Source organism: Peromyscus leucopus, chromosome 12 (assembly GCF_004664715.2).
Source record: "Peromyscus leucopus breed LL Stock chromosome 12, UCI_PerLeu_2.1, whole genome shotgun sequence".
Lineage (NCBI taxonomy): Eukaryota > Metazoa > Chordata > Mammalia > Rodentia > Cricetidae > Peromyscus > Peromyscus leucopus.
Window position 1 is genome coordinate 74,419,492 of NC_051073.1, and position 20,637 is coordinate 74,440,128.

The 20,637-nt window shown below is 41.3% G+C and overlaps 1 protein-coding gene across 16 annotated transcripts in view; it reads right to left on the reverse strand.

Annotated features, from left to right (window-relative positions):
* Positions 1-2,321: 2,321 nt before the first annotated feature.
* LOC114687105 (immunoglobulin lambda-1 light chain-like) overlaps positions 2,322-20,637 on the reverse strand; it is an 826,243-nt gene continuing 807,927 nt past the window's right edge. For 6 of the 16 annotated variants that reach the window (XM_037209856.1, XM_037209860.1, XM_037209862.1 and 3 more), the window contains exons 3-4: positions 3,970-4,007; positions 2,322-2,773 (exon numbers count right to left, since the gene is read on the reverse strand). In XM_037209856.1, coding sequence (XP_037065751.1) covers positions 2,457-2,773; positions 3,970-4,007 — 355 coding nt within the window. In that variant the 3' untranslated portion in view covers positions 2,322-2,456. Of the gene's footprint in view, positions 2,774-3,969; positions 4,008-5,836; positions 6,272-7,619; positions 7,658-20,637 lie in introns of those variants that run through there. The other 10 variants (XM_037209861.1, XM_037209854.1, XM_037209850.1 and 7 more) reach the window with 3 other exon arrangements.

The window sequence follows — 20,637 nt, forward strand, 5'->3', positions numbered from 1 at the left end:
AGGCTCCAATCTTTAACAACTTTACTCATACTCTATCCGTAGCATCATAGCATGATTTAATTTTCCTTTTCTTTTTTCGAAAATACATATAACATATTCTGATCACAGTTTTCCCTCCCCCATCTCCTCTCAGATCCTCATCTCCACACCCATTAAGCTCTAAACTCTCTCTTGCTCTCTCTCTCTCTCTCTCTCTCTCTCTCTCTCTCTCTCTCTCTCTCTCTCTCTCTCTCAAACAGGCAGGCAAATAAAAAACTGATTTTTTAAAGAAATCAATTAAAAAGCACAACACACACAAAACTCATAAAAACACATAATCAGAAACCATAAAACACAAACAAAGCAAAGGACCTGAGAGATAAGGAATAGCCAAATCAATATGAGACGAAATATCCTCAAAATCACCAGTGAGTTTGTTTTGTGTTGGCCATCTACTGCTAGACACAAGGCCAAGCCTTGCATGTAGTTTATATACCCTCCAGTGAGACTCCATTGGTGAAAATTACTTTATTCTTTGCAAGCAGTTGTCAACTGGAGATAGCTTTTTTTGTTAGGTATGGTAAATCATGTTTGTTTTCTCCTATCAGTGCTGGGACCCTTTCTGGATTGAACCTGTGCAGTTGCTGTGCTGAATTATTAGAATACTTGACAAGCCCTGGAATTTGATCTCAGAAGTTTTCATATATCAAGGTTTATATTCTTCTGGGGCTGATCCTGCTCAAATGTCATCCTGAGGGTCTGGGGAGATCTGTCATATCAGGACAGTTTCTTCTCTCAACACGTTCCTGTCACTAGTTCCTATCAGGACTTCCCCCACCCACAAGAATTCCAGTTGTAGGATATAGATATGCCCACTTTTTGACTTAGGAATCACAAGCTACATGGCCATCAAGGTGTCAAGCTTGTCCTGGGAAGGTTTTAAGGGCCTGTTTTCTCATGGTAAAAACTTCTTTGTCCCCTTCTCATTTTCTCTTCAATATATTGATATCCTCAGTCCAATCACTTCCATTACTCTGTTGGAGTGTTCCTGCCAAGATTGGGAAAAAATTGAACCCAGGTGACTCACTAGTATACAGCCTCCTGCCCTCTGACATGCCACCAGTAGTCTGGGCATAATCATGGTGTATTCCATGGGTGTATCCCTAAGGAATGAATTAAATTCTGTGTTTACAATGTAACAACAAAGTGATGAAAATGTGTTCCTATAGGTAGTGGCTGGTGGGTGAGAGTGGAGCTGGCATTGACTCCAATATGACCAAGGACACAAATTCAACTTTGAATCACCACCATGAACTAAAGTCAGTTGCTGTACAACATAATCCACTGAATACCCTTTTAATGCAGAAACTAAGGTTTGAATTGGTGTGGCTAGGATCTAATAGTATTGCCTTATTTCTTCTCATACCACTGTTTTAAATATTCCCTGATCTTTTAGGCCAAGTCACCAGGCTGATTTCTCAACAATAAACTTAGTGCAGACCCTGGTCCTGTGTCCCTAAGTACTAGGAATTATAGAACAATGGTGTTGAACAAGGTCTGCATTGCTAGGGGCTTGACCTAGTCCCCTAGTAGGGGCCTGTGATAACTTCAGGATACAGGTGCACCCTGAAATATTAAGCCTTGAGCTAGGGAAAGAATGAGATCTGGTGGGATGGGAATTCTAGGGACAGTCTTTTTCTCTGTAGGGTACCCAGATATTTAGTCATGCCTGGATGTTGTATGACAAATCCCAGAATCAAGTTCTGAAGTGGAAACTTGTCATAGTCTCTCACATTCAGCACTGAATGCCTTTGTTAACATTTGGGCTGGAAATCATGTCTTGTTTGCCTTAGTTCATATTCACATGAAGGCTGACTGCAACCATACTGCAGCCTTCATGAACCCCAAATACACTCTATCTAGCTTGATTTTACTTGTTTGTATTGAGTGTAATAAACTTCCAATATCCCAGTACTATCTATTCATTTTGACTTGAGTAATAGAAACTGAGATCACAGATAATAGAAGTGTCCCAGTCTCCAAACTGTAATTCTAAGGCAAGATGACTAAGTGCCAATAGATTGTTAGAAATGGAGGAGGCATGCGATTAGGTATATTAAAGAGTGAAATTAGGGAAGTCTATGACATTCACACTGTACAATTGCATGGTGTGATCAGAGCTCCAGAGGAGGGCTGGGAAAATGTGTCTGTGTGGAGATGGTACTCCCAGGGGTGATGATGCAGGTTATAACCCTAGTTGCAGACTTCAGAGTGCCAGGCCATCCCCACACCACTCTGAATCCCAGTGAAATGTACACTAAAACAAATGAGTTAGAGTAGAATTACAAGTTGAGAATGGATATTTTATTGTGCATTTCAGGAGCAGGGTAAAGGTCTATGTTAGGCAAGAGCAGTAAGGGTATACTTGTGCATGATTCAAATCCCAGCCTGTGTGGGTGAGATGAATGTTGAAAGGCCTAGGGACACATTCCAGGGGACAAGCTCTTCTCCACAGTGTCCCCTTCATGAGTGACCAGGCAGCTGACACTGCTTTTAGATTTCCATGCTTCTTCTGTCAAGTGCAGGTAGCTGTTAGCCACGTACTTGTCACCCTGTTTCACAGGCTTAGTGGTCTCTACTCCCTGGGTGATAGGTGTACCATCTGCCTTCCAGGCCACTGTCACAACACCTGGGTAAAAGTCAGTCAACACACATACCAGTGTGGCCTTTTTGGTCTTAAGCTCCTCAGAGGATGGTGGAAACAGGGTGACTGAAGGTGTAGCCTTGGGTTGACCTGCAGGGTAGAGAAAGAGAAGATCAGAATCTTAGTTTTCCAATAGGAATCCTGGAGGTAGCATTTTAAGTGTCTTGAGTTTAGTGACTGTGTTTGAACACACAGAGTACAGAAGATGAGGTATGCATTTCTTCTATATACTCCCTATGTTCTTAGGAATTATGCACCCCATATTTGTGCAGTAGTTCACTTGATACCTCCCTGTACTTTGACCTTCAACAAAGATAACTGACCTTCACTTTCCTGCCCTTGTAACCTTGTTCCTGTTTTTTTTTTTTAATATGTCTGCAGTCTGTCTGTCCCACTCCAAAGACAGTTCTGATGTAAAACCCTCTGCTGAGTCTAAGCTTTAAACCTAGGAGTGTGTTTTCACCCAAATCTGTGCCTTGTAGGTCCCTGACCTCTGCTCAGTGTAGCATGTATCTGGGCAAACTGTTTCTCATTCTGCAGACTGAGGTGAGATCCCTTCTCTGAATGAGTTGTGTAATTTTCATGGATCAGGACCAGAGCTATGTGAATGCAGTTGCTCTGTTTCCTAACCAATGTCTTAGAGAGACCCAGGAACCCAGCTTCCCAACTGCAGCTTCAGTCTCTCTCTCTTGACTTCCTGTGTCCAGAGCCCCCTTACCTTTCTTCTCCTTACTAAAATTCCTGAGTTCTGGCTTGGTTACTGCTCTGTTCATGGCTTTCCATGGGAGCTTGGGGATCCTTTCTTCTGCCTGTCCTAGGAACTGAATCCTGAGTTCCACTCTCCAGCTTACCTGACCTCTGACATGTTATTCACCAGTCTCAATGCTGAGTGTTCTATGTTCTCCTAACTCAACAGCTGCCTCTCCCTCTGTGCCTCTGGCCTTCCTTCCCCATGAAAAAGCAATTCACTTTAGCCCTCACAAAGTTCACTAGAAACATAGACACTCATAGAGAATGACACAGTGGAGTACTTATCAGAGCACTGCATATCTCAACAGAATGACAGACACATATTAACAGTTTATCTCCCCCCTCTTCTTTGAGATTAGACATGAAAGGTGACAGGGAACCATCTGAGGTGAGCTGAAGAAACTAGAGAAGCAAGAGATTATTTACCTAGAATGAAGTTTAAGCATGAAGTAGTATAGAGAATGAGAAATAATTAAATAAAAAAATCATCTCAAACCTTAGAGATTGCAGTAACAGAAGAAGAAAGACTCACTTACCTAGGACAGTCAACGTGGTGCCTCCGCCGAACACCCAACACTGTGATATAGGCTCATTCAAAAACCCTACATGCACCTTACCTTCCAGTTTCAGCTGTGACATATGCTGTCTCTGACGATTCTGGGATACACAGTGATCTCTCTAAAAGATCCTGCTTCCCATGATCCCACATGTCATCTGAGCCAGCCTTGCCAGGAAGTCATTCATAAAATTTCCACACACTTTTTAGAAGAAGCTCTTTACAGGATAAGAATGAACAGAGAGGAGCCCTTGGTAACAGGTCAAGGAAGCTACTAACTGCATGGAGTCTATGCAAAGTCTTGAGTCCACTAACTCAGTCTCTGTAGCTCCTGTCTGGTGAAGAACAAAAACAGAGCTCTGAGACCCTGCAGAAGACAGCAGGTGGACAACACACACAACCATCAGTTTCAATCCACATCTCATCTTCCTACACATGGTAGAATCATTACCAATAATACATTACTAAACAATATGTGGTCATGGCATACAGTCATTCAATGACAACTTGACTATTACCTGATATCAAGAAATAATCAATAACTTCTTTTGGAGTTTGATATGCTGTCTAGGCATTCTTTTTGTAAACCTGGAAGTATATATAATCATAGCACACAAGATACAAGTTCTGGAATGTTTTTTTGTAACACAGTATAAGGGAAGAGTTCAATGTTATGGTTGAATCAAAATCCAGTTGAAATGAGTGTTAGAAGTTGCTTGGTGGGAATATGAGAACATTACTATTTCTGTGTTTCCTAATTTTTGTGTCCAAATTTGTCAATGAAAACTTGAAGCAAAAAGATGAGGAAGTGAGTCTCTGGGCAATATCTGGGTTCCGATGAGTGCTGGCACTGACCCTAGCAAGAAATACTACTGTGAGGATACTCAGGGTCTTCACTTCCAATTATTGGGCACAAACTTTATCATGCCCTACCTAGCATCAGAAAGCTGCCATGAAGCACAAATCCCAAAGGTTCTTCCTAGCTCAGAAACTAGGGACTTGAGGGCCTGAGATCAAGCTCAGTGTTGTCAACTGTCACTCTGCCTCATTGATGAAGAATATTTCTGGCTTTGCAGACTATGCTACTGCACTGTCTAATCCACCAGAATTCTGGATGTGGTCAGTGTCTATAGTGCTTATAAGCTACCAAGGATGATGTCTCCAAGCCCTGAACACTAAATCCTTGCTGACTTGGACAGAGGTTGGGCCACTGATGGCTGACTGTGAATTTCAAAGACCGTGATTGACACCAATCTGAAGTGCACACTGGTGTGCTGATGCACATGAGAGGACTTGGGCCAGTGAAGAGGGTGCTTGCTACACCTAACTCTACCCAAGCAACTGGCTTGAGTTAACCTCTCAGGTCACACTGTCTTCCTTGAAGTCTCACCCAACATGACCTTGAGTAGTCTGGAATTTGACTCTGAGACCACTTCCTATGAACAATTAATTGGAACCCCTTCAGGAATTGAGTTGGATCCATTTCCCATTGGATGACATTATTATGCTTGAGTGGTTATCCCACCTCATGCCCCAGTATAGAGGACCATGAGCACCAATGTTTTGAATTATATCACAGAATTGTGGGATTTCCTATGTAATATTAAGTTAGTTGTTTAGCCTGAAACATGATGTCTTACTTCAGCTGCGTTCTGAATGAGTGTCTCTGCATCACAGGGCTCAGAGAAGAGTGCAGAGCAAGGGAAAGGTCACTCTTAGGGTGATACCCTCTGCATGTTTCAAAGGAGAACTCATTTCTCACTGGGAACCTGAATCCAACGCGCCCCCCCACACACACACATTGTAGATTCAAAATTAAACATATAAGAACAAATGTGATAAGGCAGTTCTTCTGATCAATGATATTTTATTGAATATTCAGTGGGTAAAAGAGCAAGGTTGAGATTTGTAGCACAGAGAAGAGACCCCACTCTGGGACCCCTAGGCTAAGGAAAGGCTGGGGTCCTAGAGACACTCTGTAGGGGACACACTCTTTTCTACAACATTCCCTTCATGTGTAACTTGGCAGGACAAGCTATTGTGAGATCTCCACTGGTCCGCTGTCAAAGTGAGGAAGCTGTTGGCCATGTACTTGTTGTTGTGTTTGGAGGGGTTTGTAGTGTGCACACCTTGGGTGATAGGTACACCATTTGCCTTCCAGGTCACTGTTGCACTGCCCGGGTAGAAGTCGTTAATCATACACACCACTGTGGCTTGGTTTGTCTTGAGCTCCTCAGAGGAAGGTGGAAACACTGTGACTGTGGGAGTAGACTTTGGCTGACCTGTGTGAATAAAAGAAGGGGATTGAATCAGGAGACAAAATACAAAATATCAAAATCTCAGTGACTCTTCACTTTGGTCATCTTATTCACCTGGAACTTCCTCTTCTTTCTCATCTGCCCCCTTGAGCCTCCATGAGTACAGCCTTCTTGGTAGTCTTTTCCTGGACACTCTCCCAAGTTACGTGACCTGGACACTGTCAGCAGGCATGACTGTGCTCTCTCCACCCTATTGTCTATAATCAAACTTGGAATTTGCCCCTTATCAGATTACCTTCCCTAGCACATCTCCTCTTTATTCCTGAGGTGGTAGAGCTCTCTGGAGAACATGTTATATTCCACCATGCTTTGAAGATCGCATTTTCATTAATTGAGGAGGACCCTTCTTTGTCTCCAGCACCCGGGGACACTGAACCTCCTGTTATCTTGGACCACAGAGTCTCTACATCAACCCTCACAGCTTTTCCACTGGGCAGTGTGTTCCATTCAGAGAAGATCTGAGGCTACTCCAGGGCTCTGGTGCCTCCTGCACATTTTGACCTGACCATTCCTTCTATGCTCACCATGTTCAAGAGGTTTCTTCACTCAGATGGAAGAGCATTGCAGTCACTTGCTCACAGCAGCAACCTGCTTCCCTGACAGTCAGCGAGCATTCTGAAACCCCAAGTTTGTCCCTCATTCCTGACCTCCCAAGTTTAACATGCCATTTGAAGAAGATAGAAAGCAGACAATGGAAGCACGAGACACCATAACCCAGGGATACTGGGCTTCATAGACAGAATCCCCCATCATCCTTAGATGAGCAGGATCTGATTACTACTCAGTGCTGTCTCTCTGTCTAGAGGACCTCAGCAGCTCAGTAGACGATCAGAGAACTGAAGACTATGACAAGCCTACTCCTTCATTATACCTCTGCAGTCCCCACTTAGGTAATCTAAGTGCCTGAAAGCTGGACCTACATCTCTAGATCCAACCCTTGACACCCTATAAAGATACTGTGGGCTCTGACAAAGTCCTAGTAGTCCTTCTTTGACCCAGTCAATGGTCCCCAATGATTAATTTGTCTGAGAACAAGGATGGAGCCCTTGACTCCTGCCTGACCCTAACTAAAGCCCGTGAGATCACAGCATATTTATTAGAATCTGAGGCCAGATGATTCTGATCTTCTGGCCCTTCCTGCAGATTACTCTAAAACATTTATCTCCCCTAGTCACCATAGAGAAGGCTAAGGATACAGTCCTTAAGTCTTAGGAAGGCAGATAAGAAGAGGTTCCCAGAGGGAAAAAACAGACCTTTCCAAGAAAGACAACAAGGGTTGAGCTGAATGGGAAGGAGCATTAAAGCCACTTACCTAGGACGGTGAGCTTGGTTCCTCCGCCGAAAACATACCACAGTGACTGAGACGCAAACCAAAACCTGTGGGGCCAGCACCTGTCCCTGTTCTCTGGCAGCTGGGCTGGACCAAATACTAGCTGGCTGTGATGGGTGGAGCTGTGACCCCACTTGAGGAGAGGTAGATGATAATCCTTTTCACTGGCTTTTGTCCTTGTCTGGCAGGCCCCTCCATGGAGTTGTTTCCACACTGTGTGTACCCAACCCTATCTCTGATACTGTCTGTGCTGACAGCAATGCAGAAGATCCCAGAGAAACCCCAACTGACACATTATTTCAGGTGCCTTTGTTGTGTGCCATAGAGTCCAGTGATTTTTAGCCTCATTTTACAGACTGAGATGCTTTTCCTCACAAATTTGTATAGTCACACTTGGTCATCTTCTTCTTTGGAACCATGGACCCAGGACCACTCTTGCTGTAAGAAACTTCCACAGAGAGAATTCTCTTTGAATTTCTTACACACAGAGACATAGCTCATATGTACTTTATTTTTATGGGGGTTTTCAGAATACAGTATCTGTTCACCATTCTATTTATCTATATGCATACATACATAACTATACATAAACATGGCCACAAAGTACCCATCTATTTGTTTTTTTTTTTTTACATTAGAATATCGGTAGACTACTCTGACTTTCATCTTCATAGTTTTCTGAAACTTCTCACACAAAAGACAAAAATAATCTCCTCTCAAACAATTCTGTAGTTCAACAGCACCCCATGTGTCTCAAAGAACCCTATTTCTCATCACTTTCCTCTCCTTTGTTTCTGAAACTTCCCACACTGTGACTAATGTCTTTCCTTTCCCTTCGGTCTGCAAATGGTTGTTTACTCTGAGCCCATCACCAGGGTAGTGCCTGCCCTGTCCTCTTCATATCATTACAGTAGATGACTTGCATTATGCACTCTGCAAAGCCACAGCTGCCCAGAACTCTGTGTATGTCCTGTTCTTTTTGGCTCCAAATTCAGTTATATTATTTCATCTTGAATGTTCTATAGCAACATCAAATTCAACAGTTCCCAACCAAATTTATGACCCTGAAATTTGATCCTCTACAATGCCTTCTTTTCAGCAATTTCTCTCCAATATAGAGCCTGAAGTCATACCAGGATGTTTTTCTTTCATTGAATCAACATATTTTTTTTTTGTTATTCTATACAGCATAGATTGCTATTAAAATACTCAGGACACAAAGACCAACACACAGCTCACACCAAAAGCTCATGATGATAAGAATCCTTCAGTATTGTTGAAATTTGCTTCTATCTCTCCATAATTTTTAAATTAAAACAACCAACTTCATGTGTATATATGTATGCATGTGGCTTTCTGTATGTAAATTTAGTAACCCTAGAGACCAGAAGAGGGTGTCATTCTTCTGGAGCTAGAATTATGGGCCATTGTTTGATGCCCAATGTGGGTCCTGGGAACTAAAGTTGGGCTTCTGTGATAGTGGTAAACTCCCTTAACCCCTGAACCATCTCTCCAGCTCCCCAAGATTATTAATTTACATTGGAAGATTACCCATTGTGTTGAGGCCACAATTTTATTTTTCCTCCATGTTCTCTACCTTATTTAAATTTCATCCATATGACAATTTCCACTGGTTTAAGACTTGTACATAAGTATTTTTTATTAGCAGCATAAACCTAACCCTTTTTTCTTAGTAAATAATGCATACATTCTTCCTTTAATATTGGAAAGAAACTTCCTCAGTCAGTAATTCTTTTAAAAATTACAATATTCTTTATACTTAATACAAAACATTTGAATCAGAAATAAGGACAAACTCCCACTTATTCTTTCAACATTTACAGTATTTCACAGATTCTGAATATTCAGATCCACTGAAATAAGCTTGGGGATATGAATGCCTAGTAAAATGCCAATCAACAGAGCAATCTGAAAGAATCAGCTAAGGAATCACTGACCTAACATGAGAAGTAAGTGGCTGAATGAAAAAGCAGCTTATAAAATCTAGAGAGATCCTTTGATGATTCATTAACATTATAGAAAATACTCTAGAAATAAACAACATAGAATGTCATATAAACATGATATGCTTTGTAAATAAATTACTTGGCTTTTTAACATAAAGGTGAGTCATCAGAGTATAATCTTGTTCCTTTATGAAAATGCTGAGTATTGTAAGATCATTTCTTTTCAAATTAATCATATACTGCATCAAAATTGTATTCATATAGCAAAAATAGACTTCTTGAGTAACAGGGAACTAATTATAAAATCAAGCAGTAAGAAAAATGGAGAATAGGCATGGGTAGTTGGTGCATAGACCAACATGACAGTGTCTACCTGATTAAATAGAGAAGGGTATAGGAGGGCAGATGGGGAGAGAATTACTAACTTTAAAGACCTTTTGAAAAGTCATGTGGAAACCTGCTATTATAGAAGTTTCATAAAATATGCAAATATATGAAAGTAATTTAACTAGAGTTACCTAATAATGGGGGAGACAATGCCCCCAAATAGATATATTATGCCACAGAGTAAAACTCACAAGACTAGCAATTGCCTATATTCTGTTGAGTCATTGGTCAAAGAATTCCTGCATATACCCTACCCCCTGCAACATCACAGATCACTACCAAGGCTATTGGTTCCTCTCTACAATCTGATGGTATCGAAGTCCTGTTATTGAAGACAATGCTTCTTATGTCATTGAGCAGAGAAAAGCTGAGTTGGTGCCTAACTAGAAGCTGCACCTCTACTAATTAGTATTCATTATGCTGGAAGGTACGTTGCATGCTGCCAGAGGAGAAAGGTAATCATTAATATCACTTAAATACAAATTATATGGCATACAACAGCAACCTGCCTGTCAGATATACTGGTGCTATAGTGGCACAAATATTATGGGACTAATCCACTATCCTGGTTGGAATTAAGGCCCTCTCCATGAGATGGAACCCATACCTGGCACTATGAAAGTGGCCATGAACCTGAGATTACACAGGTCATGAGCCTAGGGGAAAATCTACTATTATTGTTTTGTTAAAGGAGCAGCAGTAAAATGAAGTTTTTGCAATTGATAACCACTGGTAAAGGGGAAATCAGTTTTCTCCAAGGGAGTAACAGTGACCATCAACCACACTCAGGGCAAGCCCATACACAAGATTCACTGGCCAACACAAAATGAGCTTCATGTATTCTGTATCCTTTTTCTGTTTTGTTTCAGTGCTTTTGTCTTAATGGTTTGTTTGCTTGCTTTTGTTTTTGTGTATTTTTTTCTTAGAAAGAAAATAACTTGAAACTGAGTGGATAGGGAGGTGGGAGGGTCTGAGAATACTTGGGGTAAGGGAAAGAATACAATTAAAATATATTTATATAATATGAAGAATGCAATTGGAAGCATTCAGTATGCTAGGATTGTAATTTTAAACAGATTTTCTTATGTTCCTAGATTTTTCAGAAACACGCAATTTTAATAAACTATTATCCATATGTTTTTAATAGCAATAAAAATAACCTTTACTGGATATTAACTTTATGTCACATTCTGCTGCTGGGTAACATGATTTTGAAGCTTTCCATTACATTGCTTATGATCGATGTACTATGATGTGCTCTTATGCAGCATTTACATGATTTCCTATTTTCTGTCATTACTAATAATGTTGCGCCCACTCTTCCTGCATATAAGTATTTGGTTACAGGTGTCATTATGTTCCTTGCTTAGGAATAAATCATAGAGTAGAATTGTACCATGAAGATAAACAACATTTCTTTTACAACTCATTCCTGTTCATGAAATGGCTATGCATTTAAATTCTCTAGACAGTCTTTAAGATTGCTAATTCCTTCCATGATAATTCCAATAATTCTTACTTAAAATCTAATCACTTTACTTCCTCAGGGATCTTGGCCTGGGATTGTGTACCTGAGCCCCCTTCACATCTCCGGGCTGTTGTGTGATATTTTGTTCTTGCCTATAGACAAAAGGGGGAATGTTGTGTGATATTTTGCTTGTGTTCTGATGAATAAAGTTTGCCTGGAGATCAGAGGGTGGAACTAGCCACTAGTTAACCATAAAGGACAGGCGATGTTGCCACACACCTTTAACCCCAGCACTTGGGAGACTCACACCTTTAATCCAGCACAATCAGGAGGTAGAGAAACAGGAATATAAGGTGGGTAGAGACAGGATCTCGCCCCCATTTGGTCTGAGGATTCATAGGGGTAGAAAGTCTCTAGTGACTGATGCTCTGCTTCTTTGATCTTTCAGCTTTCACCCTCAATATCAGACTCCAAGTGATTATTGATAAGACTAATTAGCATCACACTTCAACAGGCTGTGCTCTAGGTACATTGTCTCTCTATCAGTTTCTTTGGTTTCTGCCTCCATCCTCAAATATGACCATACAGTCTGGTATTGGAACCAGCTCTTCTAAGAGACAATTCAACTTTGGTGGTCACCTCTTGTACTGGCTGGTTTTGTGTCAACTTAACACAAGCTAGAGTCATTGGAGAGGAGGAAGACTCAGTTAAAAAAATGTCGCTGTGAGATCCAGCTGTATGACATTTTCTCAATTAGTGATCAGTGGAGAGGGTCCCAACCCTTTGTTGGTGGAGCCATCCTTGGGCTGGAGGTCCTGGGTTCTATTAGAAAGCAGGCTGAACAAACTATGGGAAGCAGGTCAGCAAACAGCTCCCCTCCAGGTTCCTGCCCTTTTGAGTTCTTGTCCTGATTTCCTTCAGTGATGAACAGCAGTGTGAAAATGTAAGTGGAATAAACCCTTTGCTCCCCAATTTGCTCTTTGGTCATGGTGTTTTGTTGCAGCAATAGAAACACTAAGACATCTACATAAACCCTTCTGATTCCTCTCTCACACCTCAAAGCAAAGGCTGTAACATTAGACTTCTTGATCCACTAGCACTTCCCAACAGCTCCCTGCTGTACTTGGTGTCCTGTTCTCCCTATTCCAAACATTGCTGGTTTTGTGGGGTGTTCCCAACACCACCCAGTACTCAAACTCTGTAATGCTAGCATTCTTTTCCATTTTGTTGCTCATAAAATTGAAAATTGGTTTTACTCTACAACAGGATAAGCCCCTTTGTTTCAGACACACTTCCTCGGCATTACCAGGCCTTGACCCCAGTAACCATTGATGAGTACTTTAGCTAATGAAAGTCTTATCCTTGGGGACAGACCAAGTCAAGCACCATTCCTTCTCTATAGCTTGACTGTCTTTCCCAAAATATAAGCCAGTAAAGGTAATATAACTACATGTTAGACTACATGCCACTGTGTGCCTAGCCTTGGGCTCCATATCAGTCACCTTTCTCCAGAAAGAAAGGGCATATTAATACAACACTCTCTTACAATTCTTCGATGTTGAATTCCTGGTAGTAATGGCACTGCCCAAGGATGCAATGACAGCCAAGGAGCCCGTGGCCCTTGGCACCTGTGCTATATGCAGCCCAGTAAAGGGACATTTATTCTGTATTATCATGCAGCCCAGTAAAGGGATGTTTATTCTGCATTATCATCTGGAACCCATAGCATGGCAGAATCCCTGGCTAGCTAACATAATGGTAGTGCATAGCTTAAAGGAAATAGATGAAGGAGGATGGGCAAGAGGAAGATAGAAGAGAGAATATGAAGTTGAGCATGAGGAGGGGAAGGAGGAGAGGGGAGAAGGAAAAGGGAGAGAGAAGAGAAGAAGGAGAGAGGAGAGGGAAGGAGGGGGAGGAAGAACAGCAACATCCTGTGATGCAGTGGACACTACTCCTGTGCTGTGCACCTGTCTTTCTGTATGTGGTTTCTCTCTGCTCAGAAGACTTAGGTGAATGAAGTACTATCACTGGCTGATGAGATTCAAAACCAAGATTACTAATATTGCAACATTTTAATAAAAACTAAAGTTATTGTGAACAAATCTACAATTAACGAAATGCTAACACTAAGCCAGAGTCTACCCAGACATTCCTCACAGACAGGTCCTTCTTACCCTCCCATGACATTTCTTTACCTCCACTGGCCATTGCCTGACATAAGTGCACATACCTGTTCTTCAAGCTCTGCAGACTGAGGGACTATTTCCTGCCCATGCTCCTAGGCCTGCATCCTGCTCCAAGGTGCTGTCAACTGGCACAACAGATGCTGGTTGTCATGGACACACTCACCAACAGAGTAGAAAGTATTTCTTAGGTCAGGGCCTAATTCTTTGGAGTCTCGCTCCCCATTTGCCTATCCTGGGCTTCACCTGTGCTCAGGGTCACAAGTACCTCTGGCCCAACCAGTGGGTGAGATTTCTGGAGGAGATCCATAAGACTTGCTGGTGATGGCTGCCCCAGTACACAGAGGTCCACATGGCTTGTGGCCCCACCCTCAGCCTGCCCCTCCAGACTCTGTGGTTAATATTCTCTAGAGGTCTATCCTGGGGCATGGGGAGGGTTATAAACTGTCTTATTGTGGTTGGAATCCAGAGCTCAACTCCTCCCCTGAGCAGCCAGATTGGTCCTGTCCCTAGGGCCTGTGTAGAACAAAGCTGACCAGCACAATTTTCTGGTTCCCCAAGGGGTACTCTAGAGCTCTGAAGCTTCTCCCAGGTGCCCAGAGGTTGTAATGAGTTCCTCCAATGGCTTGGGAAGACAAGAGCCACTGAAAGCTTGAGCTTGGGGTTCTGGGGAGTGCTGGACTTCTCAGATCAGTCCCTAAGGTGGCCCATAGACTCTGTACTCAGGTCAAGTGTGATCAATCCCTCCTTGTAAATTACTCTGCCTGTTCAGCTCCTGTATGACCCTCTCATGAGTCTGACAAGAGCTCAACAGACTGTGACTCGATATAGCTCAGGGGAGCAGTGATAGTGAGATCATGTTGAAACTATCAGCCCCAAACTTCAGGGTTTTTTTTGTGTAAAATGGAATGGTGTTCTACACAGGAGGGTTGTGACCATTCGTGGCTGATGGTATCTGCTGGCTCCATGCTGCTGTCTAGTGTATCTGGCTTTGCTGTGAAACAATCTTATTTTACACTATGAATATGTATTACTCTCATTGGCAAATAAAAGCTGATTGGCCAGTAGCCAGGCAAAAAGTTTGGGCACAGTGATCAAACTAATGATACAGGGAGAAAGAAGGGTGGAGTCAAGAGTCAGGAGGAGACATGGAGAATAAAGATGAATGTGCCATGCCATGCTAATAAAGTTACCACAGCATGGCAGAGTGTAAATAAGGAATATGAGTTAATTTAAAATGTAAGAGCTGGTTAGTAATAAGCCTGAGCTATTAGCTGAACATTTACAATTAATATAAACCTATGTGTGGTAATTTGGAAGTGGATCCTGGCTTGGGAATTCTCCACCTACATGGCTCCCTTGTTTGCTCTCCTCTGACTTTAGGCTTCTAAGGAACTTTCAGGAATCCTCTTGCAAGTATCCTTGTTCTGTAGACATCAACAAGAATCCAAAGAAAATAAAGACAAAATTCACTATTGCTCTAGGGGTTGGAGTACAAAGTGAGCTAGAATCCAATAGGGATCATGTTCCATCAATTTTAGCTCCCCTACCATCAATAATTTTGTTTCCATATCCTCAGTGTGCCAAAAACTGAAATGTGATAGGCATTGCTGGTGGAGGAAGGGGATGGTAATGTGCTTTTAGTTGGACTCAAGTTTGAATCTCAGGAATATGACACACAGTTCAAAGAGAATGGTGACACTTTAACACTGGCTGTGTGCCTTGTCTGTAAACCTGGGTCTAAGATTACCTACTCTTCGAGTATGCAAATTAATAAACATATACTCTGGCAAATTCTCTAAATTATGATGCCACAGAATTAAGAGGTGGCAGGACTGGGATTTCCAATGATGGCATTTTTCTCTCATTCTAGGTACTATGGTAGTGCTTGGTGTATGGGAAAACATAATGCCCAGAGCCTGGTACATAATAGATATTCAATTACATGTAGTTGAATCTGGACATATAGAATGGAGCTTTCTTCTGTTTTATTTGTCTGCTGGTATCTTTTGGTTTCTCCATGTCTCCCTTTCAGATGTCCCCAACTTCCTACACCCAGAGAGAAAAATCCCTATTGTTCCATTCCTAGAATGTCAGTGAAGATTCGTCCTCTTGCTTTTCAAGTCCTTTTACTACCACTAACAACTTTTGTAGTACAGGAGATTGAACACAAGGCCTCAGGAATAAGTGCTAATCCACTGAGCTATTGCATAAGTTCTTGCACACACTTTTATAACATAAATTTTTTTTTTTTTTTGTATTTTCGAGACAGGGTTTCTCTGTGTAGCTTTGCGCCTTTCCTGGAGCTCACTTGGTAGCCCAGGCTGGCCTCGAACTCACAGAGATCCTCCTGGCTCTGCCTCCCGAGTGCTGAGATTAAAGGCGTGCGCCACCACCGCCCGGCATAACATAAATTTTTAATTGAAAAAAATAATTATACACAATTAATGGAATGTATGTGATATTTCAATGCTTGTCTACAATTTACAACTATCAGACCAAGGTAATTGGCAAATCCACCTACATTTACTATTTTTTTTTGTCTTAGGAAGACTCAAAATCCTTTGTATAGAGCCAGGAACATAGTATGTACATTGAGCCCTAGCCAACTGTGAGCCTGAAGCAAGACCATAACCTGAGACCAGGAGTTCTAAGCCAGCCTTGGCACCATAGAGACATCTCATCTCTTAAAAATGAAAAAAAGCACTTGACTGAATCCTTGGCAATTAAGAGTATGTACTTCTCTTGAAAAGAAGACCTGGATTCGTTACATGAGGCCCCTCAAAATCACCTGTAACTCCAGTCCAGGACATCTGACGCCCTCTTCAGGCCTCCACAAGCACCTGCACTCACATGGTGAACATACATACATACATACTCAAGCTCACATACACACACATTAAACACATCTGCTCAAGTTCAGAGCTGCAGTTCTTGAGATTTTTTTTTTACGTTTTCAGTTCCGATATTTTGTTTCAACAGTTCTAGCAAGAATGGCTCAGAAGACAGTAATGTGAACTTCCTGGCCTTTTAAGGAGTTTCTCCGCCCATTTTTTGATCAGATACATGGTTGCTCTTTGTAATTTCTGCTGTATTTGCTGAAAATCATTATATTTATTTTCATGAAGTTCAGGGATTGAAAAATAGACCAGAATTTCACTTACATTTCTTTGTTGCCACTGCACAAAATTGCTTAGTCAGAAAGGACTGTCCCCAAGTGTAGCAACACTAGCTGCTCTCCTCCAAGGTTCTGCATTTATTGTCTCTGGGTAGGCATTTCATCACAGGCCACAAGCCACATCCTCATGGGGTAGCCACAGAAATATATTCAGGAAATGATACTGGAACTTTCCACATCATGTAGTTTAAGATTTGGCTGCCTAGACTGTGCTCTTCTGGACTGAAATGGGATGAGGGCTGAATCCATCCAGACCTGCACAGAAGGATCCAGTTAAGTAGACTGCATGTTCAAGACCTTTGTCACCTTTTCTTCCAGGTTATCTAGGTGTCTCCTGCCCAGGAGCTTCTGTCCAGCTCCAATCTGAGACAGGCATCTCTGAGCTCCTGCTGAAAAGTCCCTAACTACTTTCCACCCACAACTCTCAGAACCTTTCCCTCACCTTTAGTACCTTCCTCCTTGGTGGCCTGCTGTTGCCCTTCCTGCTTCTCAGACTCCCCAAACTCAAATATATACAATATATCAAATATAATGTATTAATATATGTATTTACATATAATTGATTAATTTGTGAAATGGTATGTGTGTGTGTGTGTGTGTGTGTGTGTGTGTGTGTGTGTGTGTGTACATACACATGTGCATCACTGTTCCTATGTGGATGTCAAAGGACAACTAGAGGAGTTTTTTCTCTTCTACTATGCAAGTCTCTGGTATGGAACTCAGGTCAGATCTCAGCCTTTCCAGAAAGCATCTTTATCTTTAGCCACTGAGCCATCTTGCTTGCCCATATCACTAAATCTTTTCATATCACATTTATTTCCTCTTTTGGGAAAATTGGAGTGAAGAATGACAAAGTACCAGGGACATAAGAAAGGTGTTGAGAGACAGGCACCGCAGGTGACAAACAGAGGCAGGTAGGCCCGTGGTGGCAGCCAGCAGAGACATACAGGCCCAGCGGCAGCCCACAGAGGTAGACGACCCCGGCAGCATGGACAAGAAGAGGCAGGGACACCTCTAACCCCAACACCCAGGGAAGAAGCTATCTCCATGGGATGGAACCAGAACAAATCTGAACACCCCCTCTGAGGACAACCCAGGGCCCAGCTGCTGATCCTGCAAAACCCAACAACTTGGAGGTGCTGGTGAGACTACCACGCTCAGCTGAAATCCATCTGGGAGAGGATTCAGATCCCTACAGTTAGAAGTCTGAAGAAACATGATCAGCTGAGGAGTTGATGAATGAACAAAACATGACCTGGGAACACAGAAGAAGGCACTGCCCAGCCACCAAACCAGATCACCAGAATCATAAGTATATACTTCACCGAATAAGATCAGCTGCCCCTGAAGAAACAGCCCAATAGCACCAATTTAACCAAGAACTCCTACTGAACCAAGACTAAAAATTAGAACAAGGGAGGCACTCTCAGACACAGACACCACTGGCACTGAGCAGAGGAAGAGATGAGTAGACGCCAGTGCAAAAATACAGGCAATAACATAAAGACCTATATGGCAACATCAGAACCTAGTGATTCTACACCTGCAAGACTTGAACATACCATGACAGAAGAAACAGAAGAAATCAACCCTAAAAATGACTTAAAGAAGATGATAGAGGCCCTTAAAGAAGAAATAAAACATTCCCTTAAAGAAATAATAAAAAAATTCCCTTAAAGAGGTAATGAAAAACTCCATTAAAGAGGAAATAAAACCTCCCTTAAAGAAATGGGGAAAAAATGAACTAAAAATGGAAAGAAATCCAAGAAAAAGCAATTAAACAGATGAAAGAAACATTCCAAGATCTGAAAAACAAATTTGAGACAATAAAGAAAACACATGCTGAGGGAATGCTGGAAATAGAATTCCTGACTAAACGAACAGGAACTACAGAAACAAGCATAACCAAATAACCAACTGATTGCAAGAGATGGAACAGAGAATCTCTGACACTGAAGACACAATAGAGAAAATAGATTCGTCAGTCAAAGAAAACACTGAAGACAAAAAAGTCGTAACACAAAACGTCCAGGAAATTTGGGACACCATGAAAAGACCAAACCTAAGAATAATAGGGATAGAAGAAGGAGAAGAATACCAACTAAAAGGCACAGAAAATATATTCAACAAAATCATAGAAGAAAACTTTCCTAACCTAAAGAAAGAAATACCTATGAAGATACAAGAAGCTTACAGAACACCGAATAGTCTGGATCCAAAAAAAAGTCCCCTCACCACATAATAATCAAAACACTAAACACACAGAACAAAGAAAAAATATTAAGAGCCACAAAGGAAAAAGACCAAGTAACATATAAAGGCAAACCCATCAGAATAACCCCAGACTTCTCAATAGAGACTATGAAAGCTAGAAGATCATGGACAAATCTTATGCAGACACTAAGAGACCACGGATGCCAACCCAGACTATTATACCCAGCAAAACTCTCAAAATTCTCAAAAATCACCATAGGCAGAGTAAACAAAATATTCCATCATAAAACCAGATTTAATAAATACCTGTTCACAAACCCAACCCTACAGAAAGCACTAGAAGGGAAAATCCAACCCAAAGAAGCTAAACACATCCATGAAAAATCAAGCAATAGATAATCCCACACCAACATACACCAAAGAAGGACAACACAACACAACACAACACAACACAACCACAAAAAATAACAGGAATTAACAATCACTGGTCATTAATATCCATCAATATCAATGGTCTCAACTCACCTATAAAAAGACACAGGCTAACAGAATGGATAAGAAAACAGGACCCATCCATCTGTTGCATACAAGAAACACACCTTAACTTCAAAGTCAGACATTACCTCCAAGTAAAGGGCTGGGAAAAGGCTTTCCAAGCAAATGAACCTAAGAAACAAGCTGGTATAGCTATCCTACTATCTAATAAAATACTCTTCAAACTAAAATAAATCAAAAGAGATCAGGATGGACATTACATATTTATCACAGGAAAAATCCACCAAGATTAAGTCTTGATTCTAAACATTTATGCAAATACAAAAGCACCCACATTCATAAAAGAAAAACTACTAAAGTTTAAAACGCACATCAAACCCCACACATTAGTAGTGGGAGATTTTAACACACCACTCTCACCAAAAGATAGATCTACCAGACTGAAACTTAACAAAGAAATAAAGGACCTAGCAGATGCTATGACTCAAATAGACTTAATAGATATCTACAGAACATTCCATCCTAACACAAAAGAATATACCTTCTTCTCAGCACCCCATGGAACCTTCTCAAAAATTGAACACATGCTTGGCCACAAAACAAATCTCAACAGATACAAAAAATTGGAATAACCTCCTGTATCTTATCAGACCTCAACAACAACAAAAATTATAGAAAACCCACAAACTCATGGAAATTGAATAATGGCCACCTGAAACATCAATGGGTCAAGGAAGAAATAAAGAAAGAAATTAAAGATTCCCTAGAATTCAATGAAAATGAAAGTACAACATACCCAAACTTATGGGACACTATGAAAGCAGTGCTAAGAGGAAAATTCATAACTCTAAATGCACACATAAAGAAGATGGAGCAATCCCATACCAATGAATTAACAGCACAACTGAAAGCTCTAGAACAAAAAGAAACAAACTCACCCAGGAGAAATAGATGCCAGGAAATAATCAAATTGAGGGCTGAAATCAATGAAATAGAAAACAAAAGAACAATACAAAAAAATCAATGAAACTAAGAGTTGGTTCTTTGAAAATATCAACACGATAGACAAACCCCTAGCCAAATTAACCAAAAGGCAAAGAGAGAGTAC